Raw genomic sequence first — 27,852 nt, 5'->3', positions numbered from 1 at the left:
GCAGCCCCATTTCCGGCGGGCGGAGGCGGCGCCGCGGCCGCCGCTGCTGCTGCCGGGGCGGAGGACACAATGGGCGGCAGCGGCGGGGCGGCGGCGGCGGAGAAGGGGCGCTGAGGAGCCGCCGCCCTCCTTCCCTCCCTCCCTGCGGCCATGGCCACCACGGCCGAGCTCTTCGAGGTGGGTGCGGGCCCCGCGGGCCGGGGGCCGGGCGGCGCTGGCCGGGCCGGCTCGCTGAGGGGATGCGGCGGCCTCTCCCTGGGGAAGGGCGGGCGGTGTGTGGGGCTGGGGAAGCGGGGGAGCCCCGGTGCCGCCCCGGGGGGTGCGGTGCGGTGCCCACCTTGCCCCGCTGCAGGGCCTCCCTCCTGGCCGGCTCCTGGGTGCTGGCAGCGGACGGGGGACAGGCCACGCCAGGCCCGGCCCCGCGCTCCTTCTGCCGAAGGCACCCCTTCGCCTGACCCCGGCGCTGAGGTGTCAGTGGGGCTGGCGTGAAATAAGGAAATAAATGACTTTGCCCTCCCTTTACCCGCGGTGGAAGCGAGGCACGGAAGGAGAATAGCTCAGGCAAGGCCACGCAGGAGCAGGGCAGGAATAGCAGGAATCTGTCAAATTCTTCCCGTGGAATCACAGAATGCCCGTAGTTGGAAGAGACGCATGAGGATCATCTCCCTTCTGAAGGGAGCCTGCAGGAAAGATGGAGGGGGGACTTTTTACGAGAGTGTGTAGTGACAGGACAGGGGGAATGGCTTCAAACTGAAAGAGAGTAGGTTTAGGTTATATATTAGGAAGAATAATATCACCCGCTCGACTGTGAGGGTGCTGAGGCCCTGGCACAGGGTGCCCAGAGAAGCTGTGGCTGCCCCATCTCTGGAAGTGTCCCAGGCCAGGTTGGACAAGGCTTGGAGCAACGTGGGATAGTGGAAGGTGTCCCTGCCCATGGCAGGGGGTTGGAACGGGATGATCTTTGAGGTCCTTTCCAACCCAAACCATTCTGTGACTCCAGTTCCTGGCGTGGACCATGAGCTCTCCTGATAAACCCGTGATAAATGGACAGTTTGTCTCTACTTCCTCTTCACAGGGACATGGTGTCATCACCAGGTGTCCTGTATTTGCTCTCCAAGTCTCTCAAAAGCTGGTTGTTCATCTCGTGGATTATCACTGGGACTCACTTTGCCTGCCCAGCCTTCAGGAAAGGGTCTTCCTGTTTCTCTGGAAGATCCTATATCTGGGATTTGTGTAAATGCATTGTGTGCACTTGAAATTATGAATCACTGTGATGGCACACGAGTGTTATGACTCACATCTTTTGGTTTGCACAGCTTTAAAAAATAGCAGGACTAAAATACTGTGTTCCCGTAGCTGGATGCCAGGTATGGTACCCTCCCTCCACCCTCTAGGACCCCCTTGATTTCTCAACACGATGACAGTGCAGTTCTGTTCTTTGTGGGATGCTGAGTGTCAGGTAACTTGAATATGGAAAGAAAACTGTATGTTTTGGCTGCTTTGGGTCATGCAACAACTTTTTTCCATTTTGCAATAGCAATAAAGATGAAATTGCAAATTAGGTGAGATTTTTGCCTGGAGATTGGGGCTGGAATTTGTGTTTTCCACTGTGGAATCCAGCTTGTTTCTCCTGCTTTCACTTCTCTTTCATTCTGAAGGCAAGAGAGTTTTTGTTGATGTCCACTGATTTAATGTTGCCTAGTCAGTTAGTTTGAAATTGCTGCCTTACATAAGAGCATAAAGATGAGTTTGTTATGGGAGTAACCCTTAGCTGTCTTCTGAGGGTGGAATTTGGTTACCATGTTTTCATGAGCATGTGTTCTAAAGTAAATTTCAGTAGAGATACGTGAAATTGTATAGTAGGATCTGTGCCGAAAATTGACACAACATGAACTCAGTTCTCCCTCACATAACTTAAAGCATAATTTAACAATGGATACTTCTAAACTGGTTTTTAATTTGGCTGGGTCCAGCCTAGTTTCATTTGTAAACACCAGATCAAACCAGGTTATCATGCACTTCAGGCATATCTCTTATTAAATCAGGAGTATTGGCTGAATGGATGGGATCACGTTAATTCATCTGGAGCCAGAGGGAAGTTCAAAGCTCAAGAAATTGACTGTTGGGGCTCATCTGATAACAGGCAAAGGACTTGCAAATGACATTTGTAATAGCTGATTTTCAGCAATTTCTGCAGAGCAGGATAGGAGACTTAAAATAGGAATTAGGCTGTCAGCTATGAGTAACCCTGTTATCAAGATAGCATTTAAAAAAGCAAATGTGTATGGAAGATACAGGCTAAAGTAAAAACTTTTGGATCTGCAGTGGAACCTGGGAAATCATGTCTTAAAAAGACACCGTTGAACTTCATTTATTCCTTATAAATCAGGTAGATTATTTTTAGGTATCCTCTGTGGAAATTTGGAAGAAAAAGCTCATTTTATTTCTCTGTTGATCAATATTCTGCACATAATATCCACTGCAGTTAATATTTCTTAAATAATACAGAACAGGATTTATATGGTTAAAAAAACCTGAAGGACAGGTCTCCTGTGTAAGTATTCTTGAAAAAACAGGTATTTTCCAGGAAGAGAGCTGCAGGTTGTTTGTGTACACATGCACTCAAGGAATATTTAGAGGGGTAAAGAGGCATGATGGGTGGAGAAAGGTTGGCACTGTAATATTTTTTTGGGGTTCTGGGGCATCTACATCAGATTTCCTTAGGAGAAGAGGCTTGCAGAAAAACTCTGTAAATATTGTTTTACAAAAAGGAAAAAATATTCAAAGTCATTATGTGTGTATAGGTGAATTATCTTTTAGTGTGAACGTCTGGGGAAGGGAGAAAGGTAGAAAACATTATCTGCACACACAGAGTATCAGTAAACTCTTTATACAGGGTTCTTCCATACTTGGCATTAGTATCCTTGTAACCACAGCAGTGCTCCAGCTGAATTACAGGATCTTCAGAGGAAAGACTGGGGATTTTCATACAAAGGAGGAGTCCTGCAAAGAGCCCTAAGGTAATTGGGAAGCTGGAGGCCTCCCCTGAAGGGAATGTTACTGCACTGAGTGACTCGTTTAATCTATAATTAAAATTGAAAGAGTGTTCCCAAACTTTTAGATATCAAGATGGCATAAAGAGAGAATTTACACTTGGCATGAAAACGTGACATTGTGACTTTTGATGAAAAGGATTCATATGAAGGAAACTTCACATTGTGTATCAGGAAGGATTTGGTTAAAGAGATGAGTGACTTGTAGGGAAATTGTTTTTATATGGTATCAACCAGTTATTTTTGAAGTTTAGCCAAGGAGGCTGAGCACAACACAGTTACTTGAGTCAGCCTGTGGATGAGGAGTTATTGAGTGATAAAATTTCTGCCCTGTCTATCAGGATTCAGCATGTAACAAAGTATGTTTAAAAACCTTTTATCTTCCTGGTTAGTGGCTGGGCCTGACTGGATAGGGCATCATTTGTTTCTGAGGAAAGAGACCTTGAACGGGCAATATTTGCTTTTCAACCCTTGGTTTTAGTTACGAAACTAACTCTGTAATGCTGTTTTTCCACTCCTTCTTACTCGTGACAAAGTTTCAGACACATTGATACAGTAATCAGTGTAACGCCTGTGTAGGTCTAGTTTGGGTTTTTTTTACTACTTTCATTTTTTTTTCAACTAAATTTTATCAAAGGCAGTGGTGGCATGTTCACTTGTTTCATTAAATACCCTTGTTAGCCAGAGCCACTCCCAGCTCTATTTTGGGTTGTTTCACACTTTTAGAACTGTTGCTGCTTGTAATTTAAAAGCTTTCTATAAAGTCCTGCTGGTTATGAGAACACTTTTCTTACTGGCCTTAGATGTGCTGATGTTGGCACCTAATCAATGCTGCTGAAGTGATAAATACCATTATTTTTAATGATAGAACTTGGATTGTGTTTAGAGCAATTTTGTATTAACTACATGATGAAGCATTTGAGCTGGTGTAAGTATTAGGAGGTCTTGGGTTTGTAAGTGAGGCCTCTGCCTTCAGAAAACCTTGTTGGGTGGAAAAGTAATTGTACCTCTTTACCCTTGAGCGGTGTTTTTATGGAAGAACCAGCAAACATTATGGAAGAAGCTTGTGTAACCTTGAGTTTTAGTATCACTCATGCCTTGTTTTTTCTACTTGTGGAAATCAAATTCATCCCCTATTTTTATGCCTTTTTTCCTCCTTTTTATCTGTTCTGTTTCTGCAGCTGCAGTTTGATGTTGGGTTCCGTCCAGCATCATCTTGTGCTGGGTTGTTTGGGCAGTGCCTTGATCAGTTCTGTCTGTGATGCCATGGTGTGACAGAGAGTTGAACAACTGTAAAAACCCCTTATTTTGCCACGTAATTTTTGTAGGCAGATGAATTCTCTGATGTGTTTTGCTGTGCAGCTGATGGTTGGCTCTGGTGATGTAACCTCTCAAATCATCTGCAGGGTTTAGGCACTTTGTAATGACAAGTCACAAGCTCAGCTGCAAATAAGGTCATTTAGAGCCAGCTCTTCACAGACCTGCAGCAAATTCTTTGCAAGTAGTCTGATAATATCTAGACTTGATGTTCCAACTCACCATATTAAAAGCATTGTTCTCAACAATAAATACGTAAACCCAAGAGGTGATGGAATAATTGTCAACACTGTACTTTTGATTATAGTAAAGCTTCTAAACACTTCCAAAATGATGTGTGAGCACCTGCTGAATCAACAACCTGCTGTGACACATTGTAAAGAGTTTTTCTTCTGTGGCCAGGAGCCTTTTGTGGCAGATGAATACATTGAACGCCTGGCATGGAGAACACCTGGGGGAGGTTCCAGAGGTGGAGAAGCTTTCGATCCGAAAAGGTAAAAATCAAATTGCACAATAGTCACAGGGAATGTATCTCTAATTGTACTGTTTTATTCCACATATAACAACAAGCCTGTGTGCAGTGGTGCTGTGTGTCCAAGGAGGTTTTCATTTGGGAGAATTGCTAAAATTTGTGACCATGAGCCAATTATTCAGAACTAATTACTCAGTAACAAGAGCTGGGAAAGTCACTTTCTGATTGAGACCTTTTGAATGAAGGAGAATTGATGTTGTTTGTGCTTGTCAGACATGAATGTTCCTAAGTACTGGAGTTGTTGGATTCAAGCATAATACGAGGCTTCACTGCTATGAGAGTTAAGCCAATTTAATGAGTTTCTTACTTTAGTTTCCTGAGCTGCCTTGTTTTAAGACACAATAGTTTGCAAATAAAAGGCACAGAAAAGTGGAATGGCAAGAGAGGCAGCTCTGGGGATGAGATCTCATGATAAGCTAATCTGATTTACTAAAATATCAGAAAATTAACCTGACACAGTCAAAGGACATTTCTTTTGAAGCACTCTGGCTCTTTGGAGGCGTGTGAGAAGAGAAAGGATATTGTTGAATTTCTAGCAAGATGCTGGACCCTTGACATTCAGTCTGGGGCCTGTATCCTATGCAGAGCTTTGCATGTGGTTTAAGTGGGAAGAAGCCTGGAAATACACAACATTGTTCCCTGGAGCTCTTTCTCTGTGCTTGTGCCCAGTATATACTTTAGGGTAGTTCATGATTTGCACCAGTACCAATTCAGTTTAACAGATCTTCTGCATTTCTGCTGGTTTGCTTGTGTGAACTTCTGTGAGGCACTTTCATATTTTTCAGGACAATCAGGAGAAACCTGCAACAGTAAATATTTTTCTTGTGGCATCTTCTAGTATTGAGCTGGGAGCCAAAATTAATATTAAAAAACAAACAGATCTTTTGGTGTCTCTTTTTTTCATTTTTAGAAGATGCTGCTTTTGTTTGCTAGAAAGAGTATTGGAGTCTTTTATTTCTTTTCTGAAAACCTGACCAGCAGCTGCCTCTTCTGCTTTTTTTCCTTTCTCAACATATTCAGCACTGTTGTTGAATAAGTGCTGAGTTGACACAAGACCTGTTTAAAAAACAAACCCCAGCCTGAATCAGTTTGTTAAAATTAATAGAGACTGCCTGCATTTCTCTAGGCTTTTGTTTGAAAGAATGCTTTGTGTCACTGTTGATTAAATTTGATTTTCAATATACTTCTGTAAACTTAGATGTGTTCCTTGTGGTTTTCTGTGGAATCTACTGCAATGTGCTTGCTCTTGGGCTTCTGGCAAGCAGGGAGTGAAGGAGAGGAGTCACCAACATCTGCCTCAATCCAGTTTTCTCTAAGAAGTTGTGTCTTCATGCAACTGACTGGGCTAAAAGCCTCTTCTGACATTAAACCTGGACAGCGGAGTTCTGAAATGTTTCAGATGTTTTCAGTTATTAGCATGAGTTTTATGGTTGTGGAGGATCTGGGAATAATCCATTTCTTGTCCAGTGACTGGGATATTTAGAAAAGTGAGAGCTGAAAATATGACTGAAATGGGACAGAATGGACAAAAACAGGAGCGAGAAAGAGAGAGATGTTGAGACTAGAATGAAGACAGCAGAGGAAATTCAAGAATGCATTCAGATGTACTTTGATTGGGAGGAGTAAAATGTGAGTCTGAAAGAAAAGTCAATGATGGGAAAGGGCAGAAAAGCCCTCTAAAATGGATATAGGAAGAAGTGAAGTCAGTCAGAACAACGTGAAATTATGACTGTATTAGTTACTTGTAAATCAGCATTACAGTAAGTAATTATTAATAACTTTACGGTAACAAGTACAGTAGAAAATATTTTTCTGTTGTATCCCTTACACTGAAGGCATGTAGTGGTCTAAGCTTTCTTTTTCCATATGAGACTTACTTAGGGAAGATGGGGATGTAGGGGTTTTTTATCTGTGGCAGAGCTGCATTGTTGAGTGATTGATATTTTGGTGTTCCTCTCTCCTTTGGCCCACCATACACAGAGTTTTTATGTTGGCATAGAGAGCTACACAACCAGGGAGATGTAGTTTAAAACAAGATTTTAGAAACAGAAAATTTCTAAACTTTAAATAAATTCAAAATTTATTTTTAAAAAATTTATTTATTTAAATTTACAATTTAGAAACATTTCTAAGTTGGACATGGTTAGATCAGCCTTGTAGGCAAATTGCTTTTTCTGAGGGGTTTTAAGCTCTGCAGAAGACAGTGTCTTTCAAACTAAAGCCTGTTTTCCCGTATTTTATTCTAAATCAGATTATTGGAAGAATTTGTAAATCATATCCAAGAATTACAGGTAATGGATGAAAGGATTCAGAGGAAGGTGGAGAAACTTGAACAACAGTGCCAGAAGGAAGCAAAGGAATTTGCCAAGAAAGTACAAGAGCTGCAGAAAAGCAACCAGGTAAATCCAAAGGGTAGAGTCAGTGGGAAGCTGTGCAAGTTTTCAAAGCATCCTGTGCTCCTCTAACATTTCTTGATACAGGGTGTTGCTGTTTCAGATAAGAATAAAGAGGGTTTGGTGACAGTTTCTCCTGTCAAAGGGGGATTATCTGCATGTTTCATTAATGAGTGTTAGCAATGCTGGAAGTGGGGAGTCTTCATAATAATTTAAAGGAAGACACTAAACTTTAATGGGTTGTTTGTAATTAATTAGCAGTTCTGAGTAGCTCTGTGGTTCTGAGATGCAGCATCTGCATTCACGGTGCTTCTTCCTGAAGGAAATCTTGTGTTTCCTGAAGTACATGAAATGGAAATCGTGAGTTTAGTGTCCCTCTCCGTGTTCTCCCAGGTTGCCTTCCAACATTTCCAAGAACTGGATGAGCACATCAGCTATGTAGCAACTAAGGTCTGTCACCTTGGTGACCAGCTGGAGGGGGTAAACACGCCACGGCAACGGGCTGTGGAGGCTCAGAAGCTGATGAAATACTTTAATGAGTTTCTGGATGGAGAGCTGAAGTCTGATGTTTTTACAAACTCTGAAAAGGTAAGAGCTGTCAGCGGGATGAAAGCAGTTCAAAGCAATAAGCGGGACTGCCCTAATTACAAGCTGCTACCATGACTTACCATGGTCAGACTTCAAACCACTGAGTGACTGACTTGTTAAAGTTTCATTGTTCTGAAATGTAAATTAACAACACTGGGCTGCAGATTGCTGATAAAGCATTTGTATTCAGTGATGCTTAATGTGGCAATGTTGGCATTTTTCATTTTATGAAATTATCAGAGATTTGGGAAGCGCTGGGAGGGCAACTTTGGAGTGCAATACAATATCTGCCTCTTTCCTTTGAACCGCTTGCCTCAGATCCATCCTGTAAAGCAGACTGTTTCTGAATGCAACTTCTTTGTGAAACTTTGCTCTGTTGGGTCAGTCCACTGGCCTTGGATACCTTTTTGTCACAGCATGCCTTTGGGCTTTGTATAGTCCTGTGGTTATGTCTCCACCCTTGGAATTTAGAGGAACCAGGCAGGAAAACTTCAAAGAAATGTTCAAGCATTTTGTTTTTCTTGTGCTTCAATAGTATGTTCATGAAGCAAGTACAATCTGAGTGGTGTGACAAACAGAAATAAACTGAAGAAAAAGAGTCCAGCTCTAAGCAAAAGGGCACATTGGATTTCCCACTGCACTTTAAGTAAAGTTGTTGATTTGGGTTTGTTGGTGGTTTTTTTGTGTGGTATATTCTGAAGAATCTTCCCCCTCTCCTTAAATTCTCGGCAGTGGTATGGTTGTAGTCAGGAAAAAAATTATAATATGTGGAAACAGCAAAACCTTGATTTGCACATTCGGCAAAAAAAGATGTTCTTGAAATGCAGCTCACAGAAGACCTGAGAGCAGGTTAATAGTCACCCCCTCCCCTCTGAGCTGGAGGTATCTCTCAGGGAAATGAAAAGCTAACCATTTTATATAGTTGTATTCCCAAGAAGTCAGTGCACAGTGACTTTTGACTCATGGTCTGTGCATATATGGTAATTAGCAGTTGATAGTTTGTCCTAATTCAAAAGGGAGCAGAGAAAAACTTCCGTGATTTCCAAGGGAAACAAAGGTTTCAGCATACTGGAAGTTCTTCTATGGACAGCCTTTTCCAGAGCTGCATAATTTTTTTCTTTTCTTTTTTCCTAAGGAGTAATAAAACATGCATTTTACAAATATTTAATGGCAGCATGGTGAATAGCAAAACATAAGTTAGAGAATGATGTGTTGTCTGCTCAAGAGGCTCATAGAATTCAACTTTCACTTTATTTGTAAATTAAACTTTCATGATACATCCTGTTGGAGGACCAGAAAAACTTGGTAGATAAATAAGGTAAACCTGGAAATCAGTAAACAAATGAATTTCTGTACACCCCAAAGAATAATAAGATCCTCATCAAATCTGGAGGAAGGCAAATGTAAAGGCCTTAAGTCTTGTGCCAGGGGAAGGGTGTGAGAACACAAACAAGAATTTCTGGATACAAGTTATCTTACGGAGGCCAATTTCAGCCAGGTGAATTCTTTAAGTTTTTCCTCCTAGTTTAAACATTAACTTGAAGAAGTGTTTGTAAAAGAGCCTGCCCAGACAGGAGCTGTTACATCTTAATGCATCTTTGAACTAAAAATACCTCTGAGGTATGAGATAGTAACAAATATTCTTAAATGTGAAACCTTAGTGCTTTGTCAGTGTCTTCTGATCTTCAAACTGATGGGGGTTTTAGATAATGTTATGGACGATGTTATGATTTTTTTTTTTTTTTTTTGTGCTCTGCCAGCCCTCACAAGTGTGGACTTTTCTTTGAGACATTGAGGGGATACTGTGAAAGGAGAGGCACAAAAAAGAATATAATACAGTTATGTTCCAATTGATACTTTCTCAATAGTGTCTGTTCTTAAAATCTGATGGATTCCTTTCTTTCCCTACACTCCATTTGTTGCTTCTCACTTTACTTTCTCCCAGCCATACTGAGCAATTTCTGACTTATCTCTGTGAAGGTTTTTCTTGCTGTCTTGTCCCTTTCTGTGTATTGTGTCTTCATCCTCTGAATCCTTATAATTTCCCTTGTGCTGCCAGCTAACCAATCTTTCTCCTGTACTGAAGATTCTTGATGTGAGCAAATCACTCCAGTTAACACAATTAAACTATCAAAATGACCAGCAGCTCACTTGTTTATCATGCAATAACATTGTCCTGCTTAATATGTTTACTATTATTCTTATGTCCTTTTCTCTGTGTTCTGTACTTAATATCATTTCATTATGCCTTTTCACTTGTGCGTGTTGTCTGTTAAAATTCTCTCTTGCCATTATTCCCCCATGATTTTGCAGTTGTTTTTTCCCAGATACATTATAGCCTTTAAGTTGTATTTTACAAAATCAATATTTATTTTGATTTTAGTGGTTTACAGAAGCCTCATTTAATTAAAAATTAAATATGTCCAGGTTTAAGCAGAAACGGTGGAGAATTGATTTGTCATGGCTTCTCTTGTGCATAAGAAAAGGTCCTGAATTCAATAAAATCTAGGTTAGTTAACAGCTATTGTGTGAAGAGGAAACAAAGAAAATGTTGTGTTTGTGGTATTTTTTGTTGGGGTTTTTTTTGTTTGTTTGTTTTGATTTTGTAGCATTGGTGAATAACTGCTAATATATAGACAATTCTGTTGATCACAGTTGTTAGGTATTAAAGATGCTACAAGCTAATAGAAATAACTGCTCTTTCATTGGATTTATTTGAGGAGTGTAGCAGCTTCTGCCTTAAGAGGCTATTGTAACTTGACAGTTCGAAACATAAGCTGCTCTTAATAGTCAGAATGGATGCACTTTGAGTGCCCCTATTTTTGCTGAACAACCAGCCTGGTGTGGTGCCTGTGCTCTCTATTCTTACCTGTGTGTCTGCTTCTATTTTTGAGAAGTTTTAATCCAGCCTGCTCTAAGTGGTGGGAGAATAAGATTTCATTACTTCATTCCCTCTCACTTCAGTTCCCTGGATCATCACTAATTGGAAGAACAAGATAAACTGCATATTCTCCATGTTTTCCATTGTGTCAGCTTATAAAGCTTTTAATCATCAAATAATTCGGTTGCAAGAGGTTTCTGAGACCTTCAAGTCCAGCCATTCCCTCAGCACTGCCAAGGCCACCACTAACCCATGTCCCCAAGTGCCACACCCACATGGCTTTTAAATTCCTCCAGGGATGGGGACTCCACCACTGCCCTGGGCAGCCTGTGCCAGTGACAACCCTTTCCGTGAAGAATTTTTTCCTAACATGAATCTAAACCTCCCGTGGAGGGACAACTTGAGGCTGTTTCCTCTTGTCCTGTTCCTCGTTCCCTGGGAGCAGAGCCTGACCCCCACCTGGCTGCACGCTCCTGTCAGGGAGTTGTGGAGAGTGAGAGGGTTCCCCTGAGCCTCCTTTTCTCCAGGCTGAGCCCCCCAGCTCCCTCAGCTGCTCCTCATCAGATGTGTGCTCCAGCTGTGTCAGGTTTGGCCCAGTCAGCACTGCTTAAATCCACTGAAGTTCAGTTGCAACCAGCTGCCTTCCCCACACTTTGAAATTTGTGTTTTCCGTCGAAGCAGTCACTAAGCACCACTTAGATCCCCTTCCTGTGCTGATTGATGGAAGAAGAATAATTGATAAAAGGTTTTGCTGCCCAGAACAGAGCACAGATTTGCATGCTGTGTTATCTATTTATTAACTTTTGTATTCATACATCTATTCTTATTTTGTAGCTTTGTAATTACCTGACTTCCATCTTGATTTTTGCTTTGGACCTCAGAGTTTATAATTTCTAATACATCTTCCATTTCTCCTTCTTTGGGAGAATTCTTTGCTTTGATCCCCTTTTGCCCCTTTCTCCCCTCTCCATGTCAAGCATGGTCATGGGTTTTTTTTGAGCTGTTTGTCCAGGCAGCTCACACACCTCCACCAACATCCCCGATGGGAACATGTAACAAGACTTTTCATCATATTTTGACCTATATAACTTTATGTTAAATAAAAATACCTTAAGCATCTTAGAAGTACATATGGGAACTTGAAGGGGTTGATCTCTTCCATGGGTATGTCAAGCAGCTTTAGAAATAGGAACTTTGTGTATGAAAATTGGACAGCGCAGGGGGAGGAAAGGAACAGCCCAAAATCAGGCCTTTTGTAATGATTCTGTCATGTTTTCCTCTCACCAGATTAAAGAGGCAGCTGATATTATTCAGAAACTGCATTTGATTGCACAGGAACTGCCTTTTGACAGGTAAAAACCTATCTGAACATCTTTTTAAGAAAGTAAATCTTCGCATAGCTGTGATTTTCTGATGCTTCTCTTGTCTCCCTTTTTGGTGCTGTGCTTAATGATTCATGGAGCTTTTGAGCTGGATTGTGTGCTTATTTCTCTCTATTCTCAAATTTATGTTCACGCACTCATGTTGTAGGATCATCTTTACATACACATCCTAAACTGCTTAACAGAGTTTTAATGGGATAATTTTGCTTTGCTGACTTAATGCTAGATTTGAATTAGATGCTTGTAGGTTTTTAGGGATATAAAGCGGGTAACTTTTCTGTCGTCTTTGTGCTACATGTTTTCATTTTTAAGCAGAGTGCCTGCTATTCATGATCCGGGATGCCTGTGATTTCTCATGTGATGTGGATTTGAATTTAATCATGCTGGTTTTTTGTTGTTGTTAACAGGTTTTCTGAAGTAAAATCAAAGATAGCAAGTAAGTTATCTATCCAGTTCAATCCATAATGCTGTATTTGAATTGTTAAAGATGATTAAAGAAGTAAGCAATACTGTCAGTATTACAGTTTTTGCCTGTATTACGTAGCCTGATGGGTTTTTGTTGTTATCCCCTTTCCTCCCCAGGTAAGTACCACGATTTAGAGTGCCAGTTAATTCAAGAGTTTACCAGTGCTCAGCGGAGAGGAGAAATCTCCAGAATGAGAGAAGTAGCAGCAGTTCTACTTCACTTTAAGGTAAAAACTGAGGGGTTTAATTTAAATATGTGGATAAAACCAACCCACGATACAATAAGTGCCTGTTTTGAGTGAATGTATTTGCGTGGGCACAACCTCCATGTCAGATAATGTGTAACTTCAGAAGGACTGGGCTGTTCAATCTGAAATCAAATGCAGGGGAATAAAGGAGGCAGATGAAGAGGGTTGGGGGCAGCATCAGTGGAGAACTTTCTAAGATAATCTCTTTTTACTGACTTTTATGCTTGAGCAAGAATGTTGAAACTTGAGGTGTAGATCCATGTAGAGTGGTGGCAAATGGAGTTATGTTAGATCTGTAACAAAAATGGGTTTGGAAAAGTCTACACACTGAATGAGTCTGTATTTTTTTACAGTAACTTTTTCACAAGCGTTGTATTTCCTTGATTTCATTTTCTACTGAAAGCATGAACAACCTGCTCTAACACTGAGTTGTTTTGCTCTTTCCACAGGGATATTCCCACTGTGTTGATGTGTACATAAAACAGTGTCAAGAGGTAATGCAGTTTGTTTTACATCATTCCTTTATTTACATTACATTGTTGATTTATTTAGTCCTATAGATTGTTGTAAATATATTCTAAGATGTGCTTCTCAACCCCTAGGGTGCATTCCTGAGGAATGATGTCTTTGAAGATGCAGCTGTTCTCTGCCAGAGAGTGAACAAGCAAGTTGGAGAAATCTTTAGCAATCCAGAGACTGTGCTAGCCAAACTCATTCAAAATATCTTTGAAGTTAAACTTCAGGTATTTCAAATTTTAACATGTTGAAGTTCATTTAGGAACCTCTTAATAACAAAAATATATCCAGTAATAGCAATTAATGAGAATTTACAGTATTTGTAATCTTTGTATAAGGGTGTAGAATCGTAACTCATTGCTCTGTAACAATTCAGACAGATAATCAAGCCCATATCAAATAAATCTGCTTGTGCTCTGCATACAGGGTGACTGCAAATACTCAAACTCAATATGTAAAATTATTAGGGAATTACTGTGTTCATTGGGTAATTCATGAGATGTCATACACGAGTTTGATTTCTTCTCTATGCCCCCTACCAAGAATATGTCAGGAAAAGAACTTCCACATTTCACATCTTTAATTTGCTCCTTCTTGGATTTGGGTGTCATGTGTGAGGTTAGCATTGAATAAATGAAAATAGTTTATGTTGTGAATACTGTCTTGCAGCTAATGTAATATTTATATGAAAATCTAGAATAATTGAAAATACTAAATTTTTCATCCTGCAAATACACTCACTTAAGTGCTTAAAGTTAGCAGCATGACTTTCCTTGCAAAAAGCAATTTCCCTGGAGATGCTGCTCTTACAGTATAGAGATTGAGCTTGTGTTACAACCCCAATTTTGTGTATCAGTTTTGAACTAGTATTTTATGATAAATAATATTTTTGTCCAAATATTTGACGATAAGAGGGCTCTAAGCTTTCATTTGCTTTATGTATGTATTATGATAAGCAAATATGTAACCATCTCCTTTCCCCACTCTCAACTGCAGAAATGCCCTGAGGCCTCTGGTGCTTTTGATTCTTAAAATGAGGGAGGGGATTTTGTGTTAGTTGGTCAGACATATTTTCAAAGCCATCTTTCTTTTGTCTTTGCTTCACACATTACTGTTTTGTAGTATTAAATCATTTTCTTCTACAGGTGTGTTTAACTCTCTCTGTGGATAATGCAGGAAGTGTGAATTAGAGATTTAAAAAACAAAGGAGAGGTGAATTGCATTTAGTAAGATCTATACTTTGCAGGAAATTCCATGTAATCTAGGAAGTAGTGAGCATGACCTGTGGTTTCCAGTTGATCTTCTAACCGGTGTACCAAATTTTACAGAGTTATGTGAAGGACCAGCTGGAAGAACACAGGAAATCAGATGCAGAACAGTATCTTAAGAATCTCTATGATCTATATACAAGGTATTTATATATCAATGATGAAATTATTGGATTGAAATTACTGGAAAATAAGTGGATTTATTGTCAAGAAAAAGAAGCAAAAAACTACTCATAAAAGCTGAAAAATTGTTATGTCTATTGACCTTTACAGTGAAGGGTTTCCTAAGGAAAGTTTAAAATGGCCATTCTTATTTTCAATGGGAATTATTGTGATTCTTCAAGAGTAATTTTAAAACTGTGCAAAAGCCAGTCCTCCCCATCTCACTGGCAACTTGATTGCAGTGGTGCTGTGTGTAATTAAACATGAATTATGTGAAATCCTTTACTTAAATGTAAAACTGCTCCAAGTCTTAATCACTGTGTAAAGTACACTGTGCTGTGTACTTTACAAGCATGTAATGCTGTAATTCATCCACAATCAACCTTTTCCTCCCCTTCCCTTCTTTGTTTCTTTTGCATAAAGAACCACTAATCTGTCAAGCAAATTGATGGAATTTAACTTGGGTACTGATAAGCAGACTTTCTTGTCTAAGCTTATCAAGGCCATTTTCATTTCCTACTTGGAGAATTACATTGAGGTGGAAATTGGCTATTTGAAAAGTAGGAGTGCTATGATTCTGCAACGCTATTATGATTCCAAAAACCACCAGAAGAGGTCCATTGGCACTGGAGGGTAAGTTCCTTCTGGGAAGTTTCATAATTTTAAAGTGGAAGGGAGGTGGTGAGGGGTGAAAAGCTGTATTTGCCATGTCAGATGCACAGTGATGACCTGCCAAAGACCTACAGCTTTTTATAATTTGCTTTTACTTTATATTCTGCTCAAAAGTGTGTTGCTCTCAGTACATGTGAAATGTACTCAGTGTATGGTATTTGTACATGCTGGAAATGAAAAATACCAGTTAAACCTATGTTTCAACTTAGGATCCAGATCCACAAAAGGACTGAAGCAAAACTAAGGTACCTAAAGCATGTATATGTGTTTATCTAAAAGCATACATTTTTTTTCACCTGCCCAGGTCTTGTGGTCCCCTCCCAAGACCTAGGAAGGGGAAAAGACCATAGCAATGTCAGTGAGAAAGCTCTTAGTGAGCCCAGAAGATGCAATGGACTTAGAGAAAGGTAAAACAAGACTTCATTATCCTCAGGGTAGAAAAACTAATGAAGGAGTAGTGAGAAGTGGGATAGGACATATTAAAACCTGTATGAAGCAGAGGTGCTAAGGCTACTGCACCTTTCAAAGAGCTGCTGGGTTCAGTGTGTCAGGAATGAGGAATGATATGGAAAAAGCAGCAGTGAAGTAATGAAAAAAAAAAAGCAAAGATGACAATTTAATTTTCTTGGGGAAAATTAAATTTATTGTAGTGTGTAACTGTATGGGTTGTTTTATGCATGGAAATGTGTCGGAGCATGCTTGACTAAATCAAGGACTGCTGAGATAATGGATGAGGATGAGAGGATTTGTGGGTGTGGATGAGATAGGAAGCTCTCATTAGTGTTTGGAAAGTGCAGTGTGACAGAGTGGATGGAGGCTAAATTTGTCCACAGAGCGTAAGTGCTGTAGGATTGCAGTGAAATCACTCTTATCCCACAAAGGGGAGTAGCTGCTCCCATGTGTGAACATGCCATGCTAGAACACAGTTGACCATGGAATCAGAGGTGGTAGTTTTGCATTTACTGGCAATTTTTGTTTTTAAAGCTTGCAAGATTTGTCTTAATGCTTGCACATCCTAAACTGTGTCTTGGGTCCTGTTTTTTGAGTTAACAACTAAAAGAGCCTAAATTGTTGTTGAGTTTGAGGACCAAAATTTCTACCCAGTGAAATGTTCTTGGGGTCAATCTTTGTTCCAGTATTCAAGACCTCAAAGAGAGACTAAGGCAACGAACAAACTTACCCCTGGGGCCAAGCATTGACACACATGGGGAAACTTTCCTGTCACAAGAAGTGGTGGTTAACCTTTTGCAAGAAACCAAACAAGCTTTTGAAAGATGTCACAGGGTAAGTTTGCTTCCTGTGATCTCCCTTAGTGGTATAGTTTTGTGTGTGAAGTCAAGCTTTGGGCTTAAATTTGTGGTTGAGGTGTGATAGGAAGAAGAAAGGACACTGTCAAATTCTCCTTTGTGTTTTTTATGGAAATGGAGCCACAGTGGAGGCTGAGGGTTTGCATTTCCATGTGGATCTAGTTGTATTTTGTGAGTATTAATGCTGCCTATTTTTGGAAGAAGTGGGGATGGTTAAACCTACTGGCTACATTGCTTTTCTTACTAAATTAGACCCCACATCTGAGAAACCTTTAGTGTGGTTTTCTTTTCCTGCTTTAAAAATACACTGAATAGTTCAACAGTTGTTTTCCTGTCTCAAGTGTAATTTCTTATTACACTAGTGAATGATCACCAATAAAATGCTGAGAGGAGTAGTCTTAAACATTGTTTACATTGGTAACCCTCTGCAGTTCCTTAAATGCTTTAGACTAACATGAAAAAGGTATTTTACTTCTGATTAAATTGCTGGTTTTACTGCCTGTCAATCATATTTGTCTGGTACTTGGTGTAAATGAAAACCCTTGAAATTTAATTGCAGGCTTAAGTGTTAGTGATTTGTTTATTAGCTGAACACACTGATTGCTAGGAAATTTTCATTCCTTTAACATTCTCAAAGAGCTTAGCACAGAAAAACTTCGCATCACATATTTAGATGTTTTAATATTTTATAAACTTAGTGGGGCCAAAGATAGAACAGAGTACAGGCACGGGACTGTTACCTGCACACCCTTGGGATCACCACCTTCCTCAGGGTGAGAATCAGTGACTGTAAGGCAAGCAGGTACATCATTATTTTTCTCAATATCATAGTTGCTAGAAGCAATTGTTAAATTCATGATATAAACTAACCTTTTCCAAATATGCATAGCCCCCCTTTTTTTTTTTCTGCCTTCCTGTTGGGATCAGATTTAATATAAATTATTTTAAAATAATTGTCATGGGGTGGAAACCCCAGTGGATCTTGGCATATAAGGAGATTTCCAGAATTAAGGTTTTAGAATTTAGGGGTGTGTAGTCAAGGCAACTCACTGTGCAAAAGATGAGTTAGTCCCTGGCTAACTAATCGTGGTATTTATGTCACATAGCAGATGTGTGCAGATACCCTGGCTCTGCCAGCTGGGATTGCTTTAGGAAGAGTAAGTCAGTAATTCTGCTGTAGCCATATATTTAAATGTTTCACCATTTGGGAGTCTCTGGTGTTGGGTTTTTGAGTTTTTTTGGGGGAAATACAGTAGAAATATTTGTGAGTGTTGTGTAAATTACCTCGAGTTGCAGTAGTAATCTTTCTTCCTTGAAGCTTCATAAAAGTCTTCACCTAATTCCTTAAGAACCAAAGCTGTATTTCCTAGGTACAAAAGCCCTGTCACGTTTTTCTTTAGAAAAAGGATTTACTGATAGGTTGCTGTCCGAAATCCCACGTTGCTTACAGCTCATCAAAGTCCAGATGCTGAGTGTAAATGTGGGCATTGCTGCACTTAATAAAAGTGTTCATGCTCCATTGACTCCAGCTGAACTGTGCTAAACGTAGCCGAGGTTCAGCTGCATTATTTTTGCTCCAGTGATAAAAGAACACAAACTGGAGGTCCAGCTAACCCAGGGTCCTGCTTCTCACTGTGGCCAGTGCCAGGAGAGTATTAAAAGAATAAAAATGCAAGGTATGGATAGAGTAATCTCTTCTGTATGCATTTTCCCAGCATCTAGTGGCATACAGGTTAGGTAATTCCTGCGACTGCATCTGGAAAACTGCTGTAAGGACTATTAATTTATATCCTCTTTTATTATTACTCTTATTATTAGAAACTGTTTATGCTTTTGCTTATTGTAGCATCCTGTAGCAGCTTCAGTTTACCTGTAAATGCTGAAGGGTTTATTGATATTATAGGCTGTTGTGAATAATTCTCTGTATGGATATTTTTCATTTAGAATAAAATTCCAATTAATCTGGAATACTTGTTACATTTTAAGCTTATCCCCTATGCAATATCCAGTAAACTTTCAAATCTATGTAGAACTGACCTTTAGGATATTTTTTTTCTTTTTCTTTAAAGCTCTCTGATCCCTCTGACTTACCCAAGAATGCTTTCAGAATTTTTTCTATGCTTGTAGAGTTCTTATGTACTGAACACATCGATTATGCATTAGAAACAGGCCTTGCTGGTGAGTACAGTATTTCCTGAGCATTTCATCTCCTTGGCCTTTCTGTGCAGGTGATCTTTGCTGTGCCTTATTGATTGGCCTTATTCAGGATGTGTTGGTTAAATGAAATTTGTTTAGTGTGTTTGGGGGTCGACATTTAATGGCTTCTAAAGTGTAACTTTCATTTGGAGAATTGATGCACGGATGGAAACGTGCTTCTGTCTTCAAAAACTTTTTTATCACAGAAATTGGGACATCAGCATTCCCTATCTCTGTATTCTGTGTCGTAATAGGAGAATATTTTTATATTAATATAAATATATTAATATAATATATAATATATAATATATAATATTAATATAATATTAATATATAATATTATATATAAATAATATATATAATATATAAATATATTAATATAAAAATATTAATAGTGTTTGTTTATGGGAATTCTGTGCTTGTTTGTATATTCATGTGTTTGGCGTGACAGTAAATAAGAAAACTTCTTGTTTAAAGAAGTTAAAATCTCACAGTTAGAACCCGTCTTTCTTACAAGACAGCATCAAACTCATGTTCTGAAGGAGTTTTTAAATTGACTGCTCTGTTTTGCTTTCAGAAATGTTACCAGTAAGGTATTTCTGTGCTTATGCTTGTTACTAATATAGCTACGAGAAGAGTTCTATATATGGCACCGTGGTAAATTTTTGAAACTCTAAGCCTGTGATTGAAGCATTCATGGAAAAATTCTGCATATTTAAAAAGTCATCATGCTAATTATAAGAACTGCATATCGTTGCAATTCTAATGAAACTTTCTTTGCTTTAGGCATTCCCTGTTCTGATTCAAAGAATGCAAATCTTTATTTCTTGGATGTTGTCCACCAGGCCAATACTATTTTCCATTTATTTGACAAGCAGTTCAATGATCATCTGATGCCATTGATCAGGTACCTTTGTTTTGATTAACATTTCTTCTAGTCATTTTTTTTGGTGAAGGAAGCAATTCTTTTTCATTTCTCATCTCTATTAAGAGGAGTTTGTGCTTGGAGTTGTTCAGCTTGATATTGTGGAAGATAAAATACTGTCATGGGAGGGGGAAGAAGGGAAGTTTAAACAAATTGGTTCCTTTGGAAACAAATGGCAGAGGGCAAGCTCCAGGAGTATTGCTAGGAAGGAGAGACATGTTGCTCCTTGGAGACTTTGCTGCTGTATTCCAGGTGGGACTAAAGGGGATTTGTGGCTGTGCCCTTTTCCTGATGGGGTGGGAAATCTTTGCTAGATCCTGTTGGAAGCAGCAAACCCAGCAGACAAATTTGTTTTGATATTTTAACACTGTCACACATCTTCTATACTGTTACAGTTCCTCTCCTAAATTATCTGAATGCCTTCAGAAGAAAAAGGACATCATAGAACAAATGGAAGTGAAGCTGGATATGGGCATTGATAGGCAAGTAGAAATTTGTACTTTCTCTTAATCTTTTAAACCACACCTTTGTGATACATGTTAACTGTCCTTTTAAACATGAATTATTCCTGAACTCAAAATGGATATTTAAATTTTTTTTTAAACAGATAAACATACATTACTGTGCATAGGAAATTTAGATTCTGTGTGAGTAGAGGGTCATGTTTTCCATGGCAGATTTCTGACCCATAAATGCTTCTGGAAGGATGTTAAAGGATTTTGGTTATGTTGAAAGAGTGCAATAATTCAGTATTACCTTATTGTCTCAAACTGGTTTTTTTCTACTTTGAAAGAGGGAGAAATCATTGATTGAAATAGGTTAAACACTTGCAGGATTTCCATTAGGAGCAAGGTTTGACAAAAATAGGTTAAATGATTTGCTGGGATCTGTGCAGTGCTATGGATTAGACCGAGTCGTGGAAGTCTGGAGACCTGGAATAATTTTGATTCTGACATTGACTTGCTTTGAGGTTGTGACTCATTTAATCTTTTTTCTATTTCTCAGAATAAAAATGAGGGGATAGCTATAAAAATTGCAAATTAAAATCACAGCTGTTTTGCAGCAGAGGAAAAAAGTAAACTAACGAGCTTAATATTAGGAAATGGAGCTGTTGTGTGATGCCCTACTTTTGATTTGGTGTATTATTTTTATGCAAGTGCAAAGAGAAAGGTGGAAAGAGGCGATGTAAGTGGCAATTGAGATTTTAGCTGCTCCTGCTAAGTGACCTTAGAAGTTTAAACACAAAGTTGGAAATACTTGAAGCACCGAGGCCATAAGCTTAGATCTAGATGCATACAGGTCAGGCGTCCATATTACAATGGTTTGTATCTGTTTGAGTTAAATAATTAATCTCTTAAAGACTTAGGAGAACAAGTTCTTGTCAGAAGACAGTACATTCAGAGGTTTGTGGATGAAGAATTCAAAAAAATTTGTGTTTTCAGCACATTAAAAAGAGAGATTTGTTTTGAGATGAGCATCACATATAAAATGTGTTTGTGGGGCTGTTCTATGCTGCTTTGTGGTGCTGCTGATGCTGTTGAGAATTGATTGTCTTGCTTAAAGGAATGAGTTTAAAACGTAAAGTAAATTTTTGAAATGTTGATGGATTCAGCTTTATCCAATCTGGAAAAGTCCAAATGCAGCTTCTTGTAAACCATTCCCAGCAATTATCTACCTCAGTAAAAGTGATTTATTAGCCAAACAGAATTAGTTCACCTGGCTGTCTCTCAATATATATTTTGTGTAAACAGTCTTCTGGGAGTATTTATTCCAAATGGAAATTGAGGAGAATGCAAAATATACTTTCTTTAAATTATATGTATTGTGGAATGAAGTACACCTGAAGTGCAAGCCTGAGCTCTGGGCATAGGAAAAAAGAAGTTTTTCCCCTCTCTGGATACCTGTATTTTTTTCCACCCCACTCCAGCTTGAATCCTTCAACGCCTGTAATGTCCTTAACAGTTTTCTTTGGGAAGGATGGAGGGGTGAGGGGGGTGAAGGAAGGGGAGTAGAAAAGAAGAGAGCCAGGGGGATGTTCCTGGCCAAGGTGGGTACTGGGAGAGGTTTGCAGCCTCTGTCGCCTGCTTTTCTGTTTGACCTTTGCTTTGGACTCGAAAGAAAGCAGGGCCTTGACCTTATATAATGTGCTGAACAGATAAATCCTATAAAGGAGAAATAATTGATGCTGTAAAACTCCATTAGATTTCTGGGAACAAGAGAAGTACCAAGCTCTGGCAAAGGAAGAGCTTTTTTCTTCCCCCTCACCCTTCCTTCATTTTCCAAGTATTTTTTCTGATGCTTGCTTCTGACTGATGTGCAATGTGATCTGACTCTGCTGACCTCCTTGGAATGCTTCTGTCGGATTCTCTCTGCATTGAAGGATGCTATCCAGTCTCTTTGAAGAGCTGGATTTGAATGGATTACCTCACAATTAGTGTGTCCCCTTTAAAAGTAGCAGGCCAGCAGGCTGTGTGCTGTGCTCCAAGACGCTAACTTGGAGGAAAGAGTTTTTGGGAGATTTTTTTGGCTGATGTTCCTTTTCCTAACTGCTTACATAAAATCAAGTATATCTTCTCTATAGAAAAATGCTGGGTGCTGGGGTTTTCCCTCATTGCCTTATGCTGCTTAGTTTTATACAGAATCATGTCAGTATATGTAAATATGAAAATCAAGGAAATGAAAAAGTTCCCTTGAAAACCCGGTCTGTATTTGTAACTTTAAAGGACACTGAATTGTATGATTGGACAGATGAAGCACATCTTGGCTGCAGAGCAAAAGAAGACGGATTTCAAACCAGAAGATGAAAACAATGTTTTGATTCAATACACAAATGTAAGTAACAAAGTCCCAGCTCATGCGTGTTGTCAGGTACAAGATGTTCCTTACCACACTCCCATTAGACAACATGTGCATTTGCTTAATTTACTTCCATTTAGCACCAAGCACCTCTAAACCCTGTTGTGGACTATTTTCTCAAGCTGAAAAGGAACATGAGTAGTTTTTATCTAGTGTCAGACACAAATCAGTGGGTGCTGGAGGAACTGGCACATTCTTTCCCCTCCCAAGAGGCCCAGATTTGGAACAATGCTTTCAGCTGATAATTAGCTTTAAGCTATCAGTTTCAGAAAATCAATTATCAGGTACTCTCTAGTTGCTGGATTCTTTTTCCTCTCTGAATGGCAGGAACATGGCAGAGCATCACAGGTACGGCACGAACATTTTGCTGCACAGTGTTGTCCTTCCCATTGAGTGTGTCTGAATTCCAGCCTAGGGGTGCTGGGGTGGCTCACATCAGGCTCTTTTTTGGGAACAAGGCAGGGATTAGTAGGGAACAAACTCAATGGGAAGAAGTGAGAGCATTCCCTGAGTGCTTGCAGCCAGGTGGGAATGGGAGAAGTGCAGCAGTAGGATGTAGAGTCTGGTACTCTGTGGGAAGGGTGAAAGTCCCTGTATAGCTATTAATTTGGATTTGTATTGTGACTCACAAGAGGTTTTTGATCACACACCCATTGGATCATTGAATTAAAAGTCCAAGTTAAAATGTTCTATTCTGAACTGATACGAACCATAACTTAATAGAATCTTGTCTTGCAGCCATCTTTCTACTCACATTTTTGCATCTTTGTGTGGCAAATAAAAAGAAATTTGGAAAGTTCTTAATTGGAGAATGACTAAGTTCAGTGATGTGTTTTGAAAGTTTAAAGTGAGTGACTGATGTTCGGCTTACGATGTGGAAGCCACTTTGAGAAGAGCAGAGTTCTAGAAAGTAGATTACCAAATTCTTATTTACTTCTTTGTATTTTTGAATCTAGGCTTGTGTTAAAGTCTGTGGCTATGTTAGAAAACAAGTGGAAAAGATCAGGAATTCCATGGATGGTAAGAATGTGGACACAGTTTTGATGGAGCTTGGGGTTCGTTTCCACCGCCTCATCTATGAACACCTACAGCAATATTCCTACAGCTGCATGGGAGGAATGCTGGCCATTTGTGACGTGGCTGAGTACAGGAAGTGTGCCAAAGACTTCAAGGTGAGCCTGTCCATGAGGAGAGAATTATGGTTGTAAATCCTCTCTCAGGAGGAAGCATTTTCAAGATGTAGATGGACATTCTGTTACAAGACTTCAAGCAACTCTAATTATTTCTGGTTTTTTTTTCTTTGTTTTCTCTTGCCCACAGATTGTGCTGGTCTTACAGCTCTTTGATACCCTGCATGCACTTTGCAACCTTCTGGTTGTAGCCCCAGATAATCTGAAGCAGGTTTGCTCAGGAGAACAGCTTGCTAACCTGGACAAGAACATCCTTCACTCCTTTGTCCAGCTGCGTGTCGACTACAGGTCTGCTCGTCTCGCTCGCCACTTCAGCTGAGAGCCTGGCAGGAAACCTCACACCTTTGGGCAGCCTCAGTTGTTAGAAAGCACAGGGAATTACTTCTTACCAACCATGGGTGTAACTTTTGTGGGACAATGACTGTTCAGGGTAAAGCAGCAGCCATATTTAAACCTGACCATGTAGAAGGCGAGCAGGTAAAAATCTGGATGATGTTTCATGTTAGCTTAAGTTCTCCCAGTGAAGAATTTCACAAATCTACTTGCTACTGATATTTTTTTTTTTTAATTGGAAACATGTCAGTGTAGGAGAGCAAATGGTGCATTGAAAGTATCTTAGTCTTCAATATTGAATTATCAGATACCATTTGTCAGACTTGAACTGCAGAGCATAGCATAGGTAATGGATTACATAGAATAGACCAGTGTAAAAACATTCTTCATCAATTTTAATGACTTAGACTTCAGCACAGCTAATCATAATCAAATTATCTTTGATTGGTGTTTCTAAGTCATTTCTTTCATTTAAAACATTATCCTGCTCAATGTAATTTCTTGCTCTAATTAATTAGCTTGGAATTTCTTTGAGATGTAGGAGTAAAACACCATCCCAGAAAGACATAATTTATTCATTGTGTAGCATTCTAAACAGAACTAAAGTGGTGGAAAGTTTTGGATTTTTTAATTTTATTTTTGGTTCTTTGGCTTTGTTTATTTTGTAACCTAATAGTCGAGGGGCCACTGGAATGTACTGGCATTGTATGATCTGACATTATTGTTTCTGTTTGATACCAGCACACTGAATTTTATATATGCTCCTGAAGTAAATGCAGCTGCCTTGCCTAAGGCATCCTTATTACAAGTGAAGGTGCCCATTGTTGGGTTACTGTAAAAGAACTTTTTCTCCTGTCTCATTTTGTGTGTAAATGAATTCAAATTCTAATGAAGTGAAAGGATAAAATGTAGCCCAGTTTTTCCTATGTGGCAGGAATGGCTCCAGCAAAAACCTTGTGCTGAAGAGAATTGATCCTCAGTGCCTGAGCAATATAAAATGTTGAAGTGTGTGAAAGCTGCTCTTCCACTGATCATAATTTTAATATTGGACAGAGGCTACTCTGTGTGTGTTGTGCTCCAGGGTTTATGCAGATGTTCCTGACATGGACCCATAGGGTGCATACAGTGAACTGAAGCAACACTGGTGTTTGAAACATCTGGGGTGGCTTTTCCACAAGCAGCTGGAAATTGTTGTAAATAGACCTTTTTCAGAGTGGGTTCTTGTGGAAACCAGATTGGAGCTGCAGTGGAACAAATCCTTTCTAACATGTTCCTTTTACTGTGGGCTCAGCACATTACGGAAACTTCTTTGTCTCCCACCTCCAGAGCAGCATTTCTATCCATTCACTTTATGGGTTGGTCAAATAATTTTATTTTCCTCTTCTGTTAATGAATTCCCAGGTGTAGTCAATATTGACAAGACTTGTTGGAACTTCTCTTGCTTAGCTGGGGTTCTCCTGCTTCATTTTGGATTTAGGGGAGCATTCTGTCAGTAAGCAAGGGAATGGACGCCAGCCTGGCTCACAGTATCCAGGGAGTCTGGCTGCTCTGCTGGGCTGCTCTGCTCTATTCCTTGGCCATGGCAAAGCCACAAAGGGGCTTGGACACTGGAGGAGGCACCTGCTTGTAGTGCTGCCATTTTTGTCTCAAAAGCTCTGATGTGAATTCAGATGATACCTCTCTGTTACCTCTGTAACTGAAAGCCAACAATTTTAAGGCTGTGGTTTTATGAACCAATACAAAATCTTTCTACAAAAAAAAAAGTGTCAATTTGCTAACACTTCAGAACAGTGAACATCATCTTGGGATTGCAGATCACAGAAGTGCTTCAGAATTTGTTGTATGACTGTTTGAATTTTTTTAAGGTTGTATGAAATGTATTTACCATATTTCTTGCTTTATTAGCTGTGTTTTCCATGCATATGCTCAGTGCAATATTTCCATTATGCCTGTTAACAGGAGGCAGCAAAAAGTAGGTGAATACTTAGATATGTAAACTCTTCCTCAATAAAAATAATTCCTTCCAGATACTTTTTTCATTTCATTTCCATGTTCCTCAAAGATATTTATACTCAATTGTATAAGCCCTTCTATAAAAAAAAAAAAGAAAGAAAAAAAAAAAGTAAAAGAATAAAAGTGATTTTACTGACCAAATTTATCACTGGTGTGAGCTTTCCCCTTCCTTTAAAAAATCTCCCTATGCACACACTGAAAGTTTCTATTTCTGGAGAAGGCTGCATTGTCAGTAAGTTTATTTTATAATACAAGTTGGATTGGGATAGGGTGGGGGAACTATAATTTTCACACATTTTTAAGTTTAGAGCTCTTACAGCATGTAATTTAGAAAAATATTTCCAGTGGCTTCTGAATGCAATAAAATAGTATCTAAAATACAAATATGCCTTTGAACGTTCATATAATGAGTTAAAGTATTGCCTGTCTAATGTTCCCTCCTACAACACAGGCATTTATTTATCAGGCTGGCAGCCAAACCTGGGAGGGGGAGAGTGTGTGTGTGTGTGTGTGTAATTATGTTGTCTACAGTTGGTGAAAATGGCTTTGCAGTAACCTGTTGTAGTCTGGAAAAGAAGCTGTGTTTTTTCCAAGTCCTGTAATTTATTAAGGTCATTTGCTATTTTGTTCTGTTGGCGTGTGCACAGGGGGCAGGAAGGAGTTCTGTAAGAATGCTTCACAAGTAATGCAGAAAAATTGGGAAACAAGTGCTTGGAAATTTATAGAAATTGAGGGTAAGAAGTGAAGAAGACGTGAACTAAAAGGATATGGAGAAGAAGCGGTTTTAAATGAAGAAGCACATGAAGGAGGAGGTTAAAATAGGAGTGATTGAAATCTGACATCCACATCAACTTGGGAAATAAGCAGGATTGGCATTAAATCTCCACAGCTACGTCCCACCCTGAAATGAAATCAGCCTCCAGAGGAGGGGGGCTGGCTAAAATACTTCTCTGTGGAGCTGTTCATTCATCTTGAGACTTGGATTCAACAGGAGGAGGCTCCAAACCCCAGCGTGTGTCTGCTGTGAAGGACAGGTAGTGATGTGTGAGTCTGCAAGGAGTGGAAATGCATCAGCAAGATGCAGCCTCAGTGGAGGGAAGGAGAATTTGCCAGAGCTGAGCTTATGGTTCTCTTTGAAGACCACAGTGAGCTGGAGGATGGTAAGTGACTGCTGGATTTGAGGGTGGTGTGGTGTTGGCAGAGAGCAAGTCAGGCTGTCTCGGGATTGGTAAGGCTTGCCCTGGATTTGGGGTTTGGTTCTATTTTCCTCTTCACAAAGTCATTTTAAATCATGGTGGTGTGATGGAGCATTGCCTGAATTCAGTGCTCCATTGCTGTAGGAGATTCTGTGTCTTGCAAAGTGTCTTGGTGAGGGTGAGGCCCCTTGAGTCCCTTCCTGGGTTGGGTTCACCTTGTCCTGTCCTTCAAAGCACATACTTCCAGGTTTCTCAGTCCAATGGCAGTAAACCGTACCATTCTCAGTTCTGGATGTCATGACAAATTCCAGAGCAGGAGGTGGCTCTTTGGATTTAGTTTTCATGGCAATAACTGTCTT

The 27,852-nt window shown here is 39.6% G+C and overlaps 1 protein-coding gene across 2 annotated transcripts; it reads left to right on the top strand.

Annotated features, from left to right (window-relative positions):
- Positions 1-58: 58 nt before the first annotated feature.
- Positions 59-26,442, top strand: EXOC5 (exocyst complex component 5). 2 transcript variants are annotated; one of them, XM_032111660.1, is made up of 19 exons: positions 59-177; positions 4,773-4,864; positions 7,154-7,301; positions 7,689-7,883; positions 12,052-12,116; positions 12,554-12,582; positions 12,729-12,838; positions 13,309-13,353; positions 13,462-13,602; positions 14,704-14,786; positions 15,229-15,438; positions 15,687-15,722; positions 16,614-16,761; positions 18,854-18,962; positions 19,767-19,887; positions 20,301-20,387; positions 22,629-22,737; positions 23,718-23,933; positions 24,082-26,442. In XM_032111660.1, the coding sequence occupies exons 1-19, from the start codon at positions 151-153 to the stop codon at positions 24,268-24,270; spliced, it is 2,160 nt and encodes a 719-aa protein (XP_031967551.1). In that variant the 5' UTR covers positions 59-150; the 3' UTR covers positions 24,271-26,442. The 2 variants fall into 2 exon arrangements, with proteins under 2 accessions (XP_031967551.1, XP_031967552.1); XM_032111661.1 differs by lacking the exon at positions 15,687-15,722 and having other exon boundaries at positions 24,082-24,521.
- The last annotated feature ends 1,410 nt before the right edge of the window (positions 26,443-27,852 follow it).

Source organism: Corvus moneduloides, chromosome 6, assembly GCF_009650955.1.
Source record: "Corvus moneduloides isolate bCorMon1 chromosome 6, bCorMon1.pri, whole genome shotgun sequence".
Classification (NCBI taxonomy): Eukaryota; Metazoa; Chordata; class Aves; order Passeriformes; family Corvidae; genus Corvus; species Corvus moneduloides.
The sequence above is the reverse complement of the archived record's forward strand: the minus strand, read 5'-3'. Positions and strand labels throughout refer to the sequence as shown.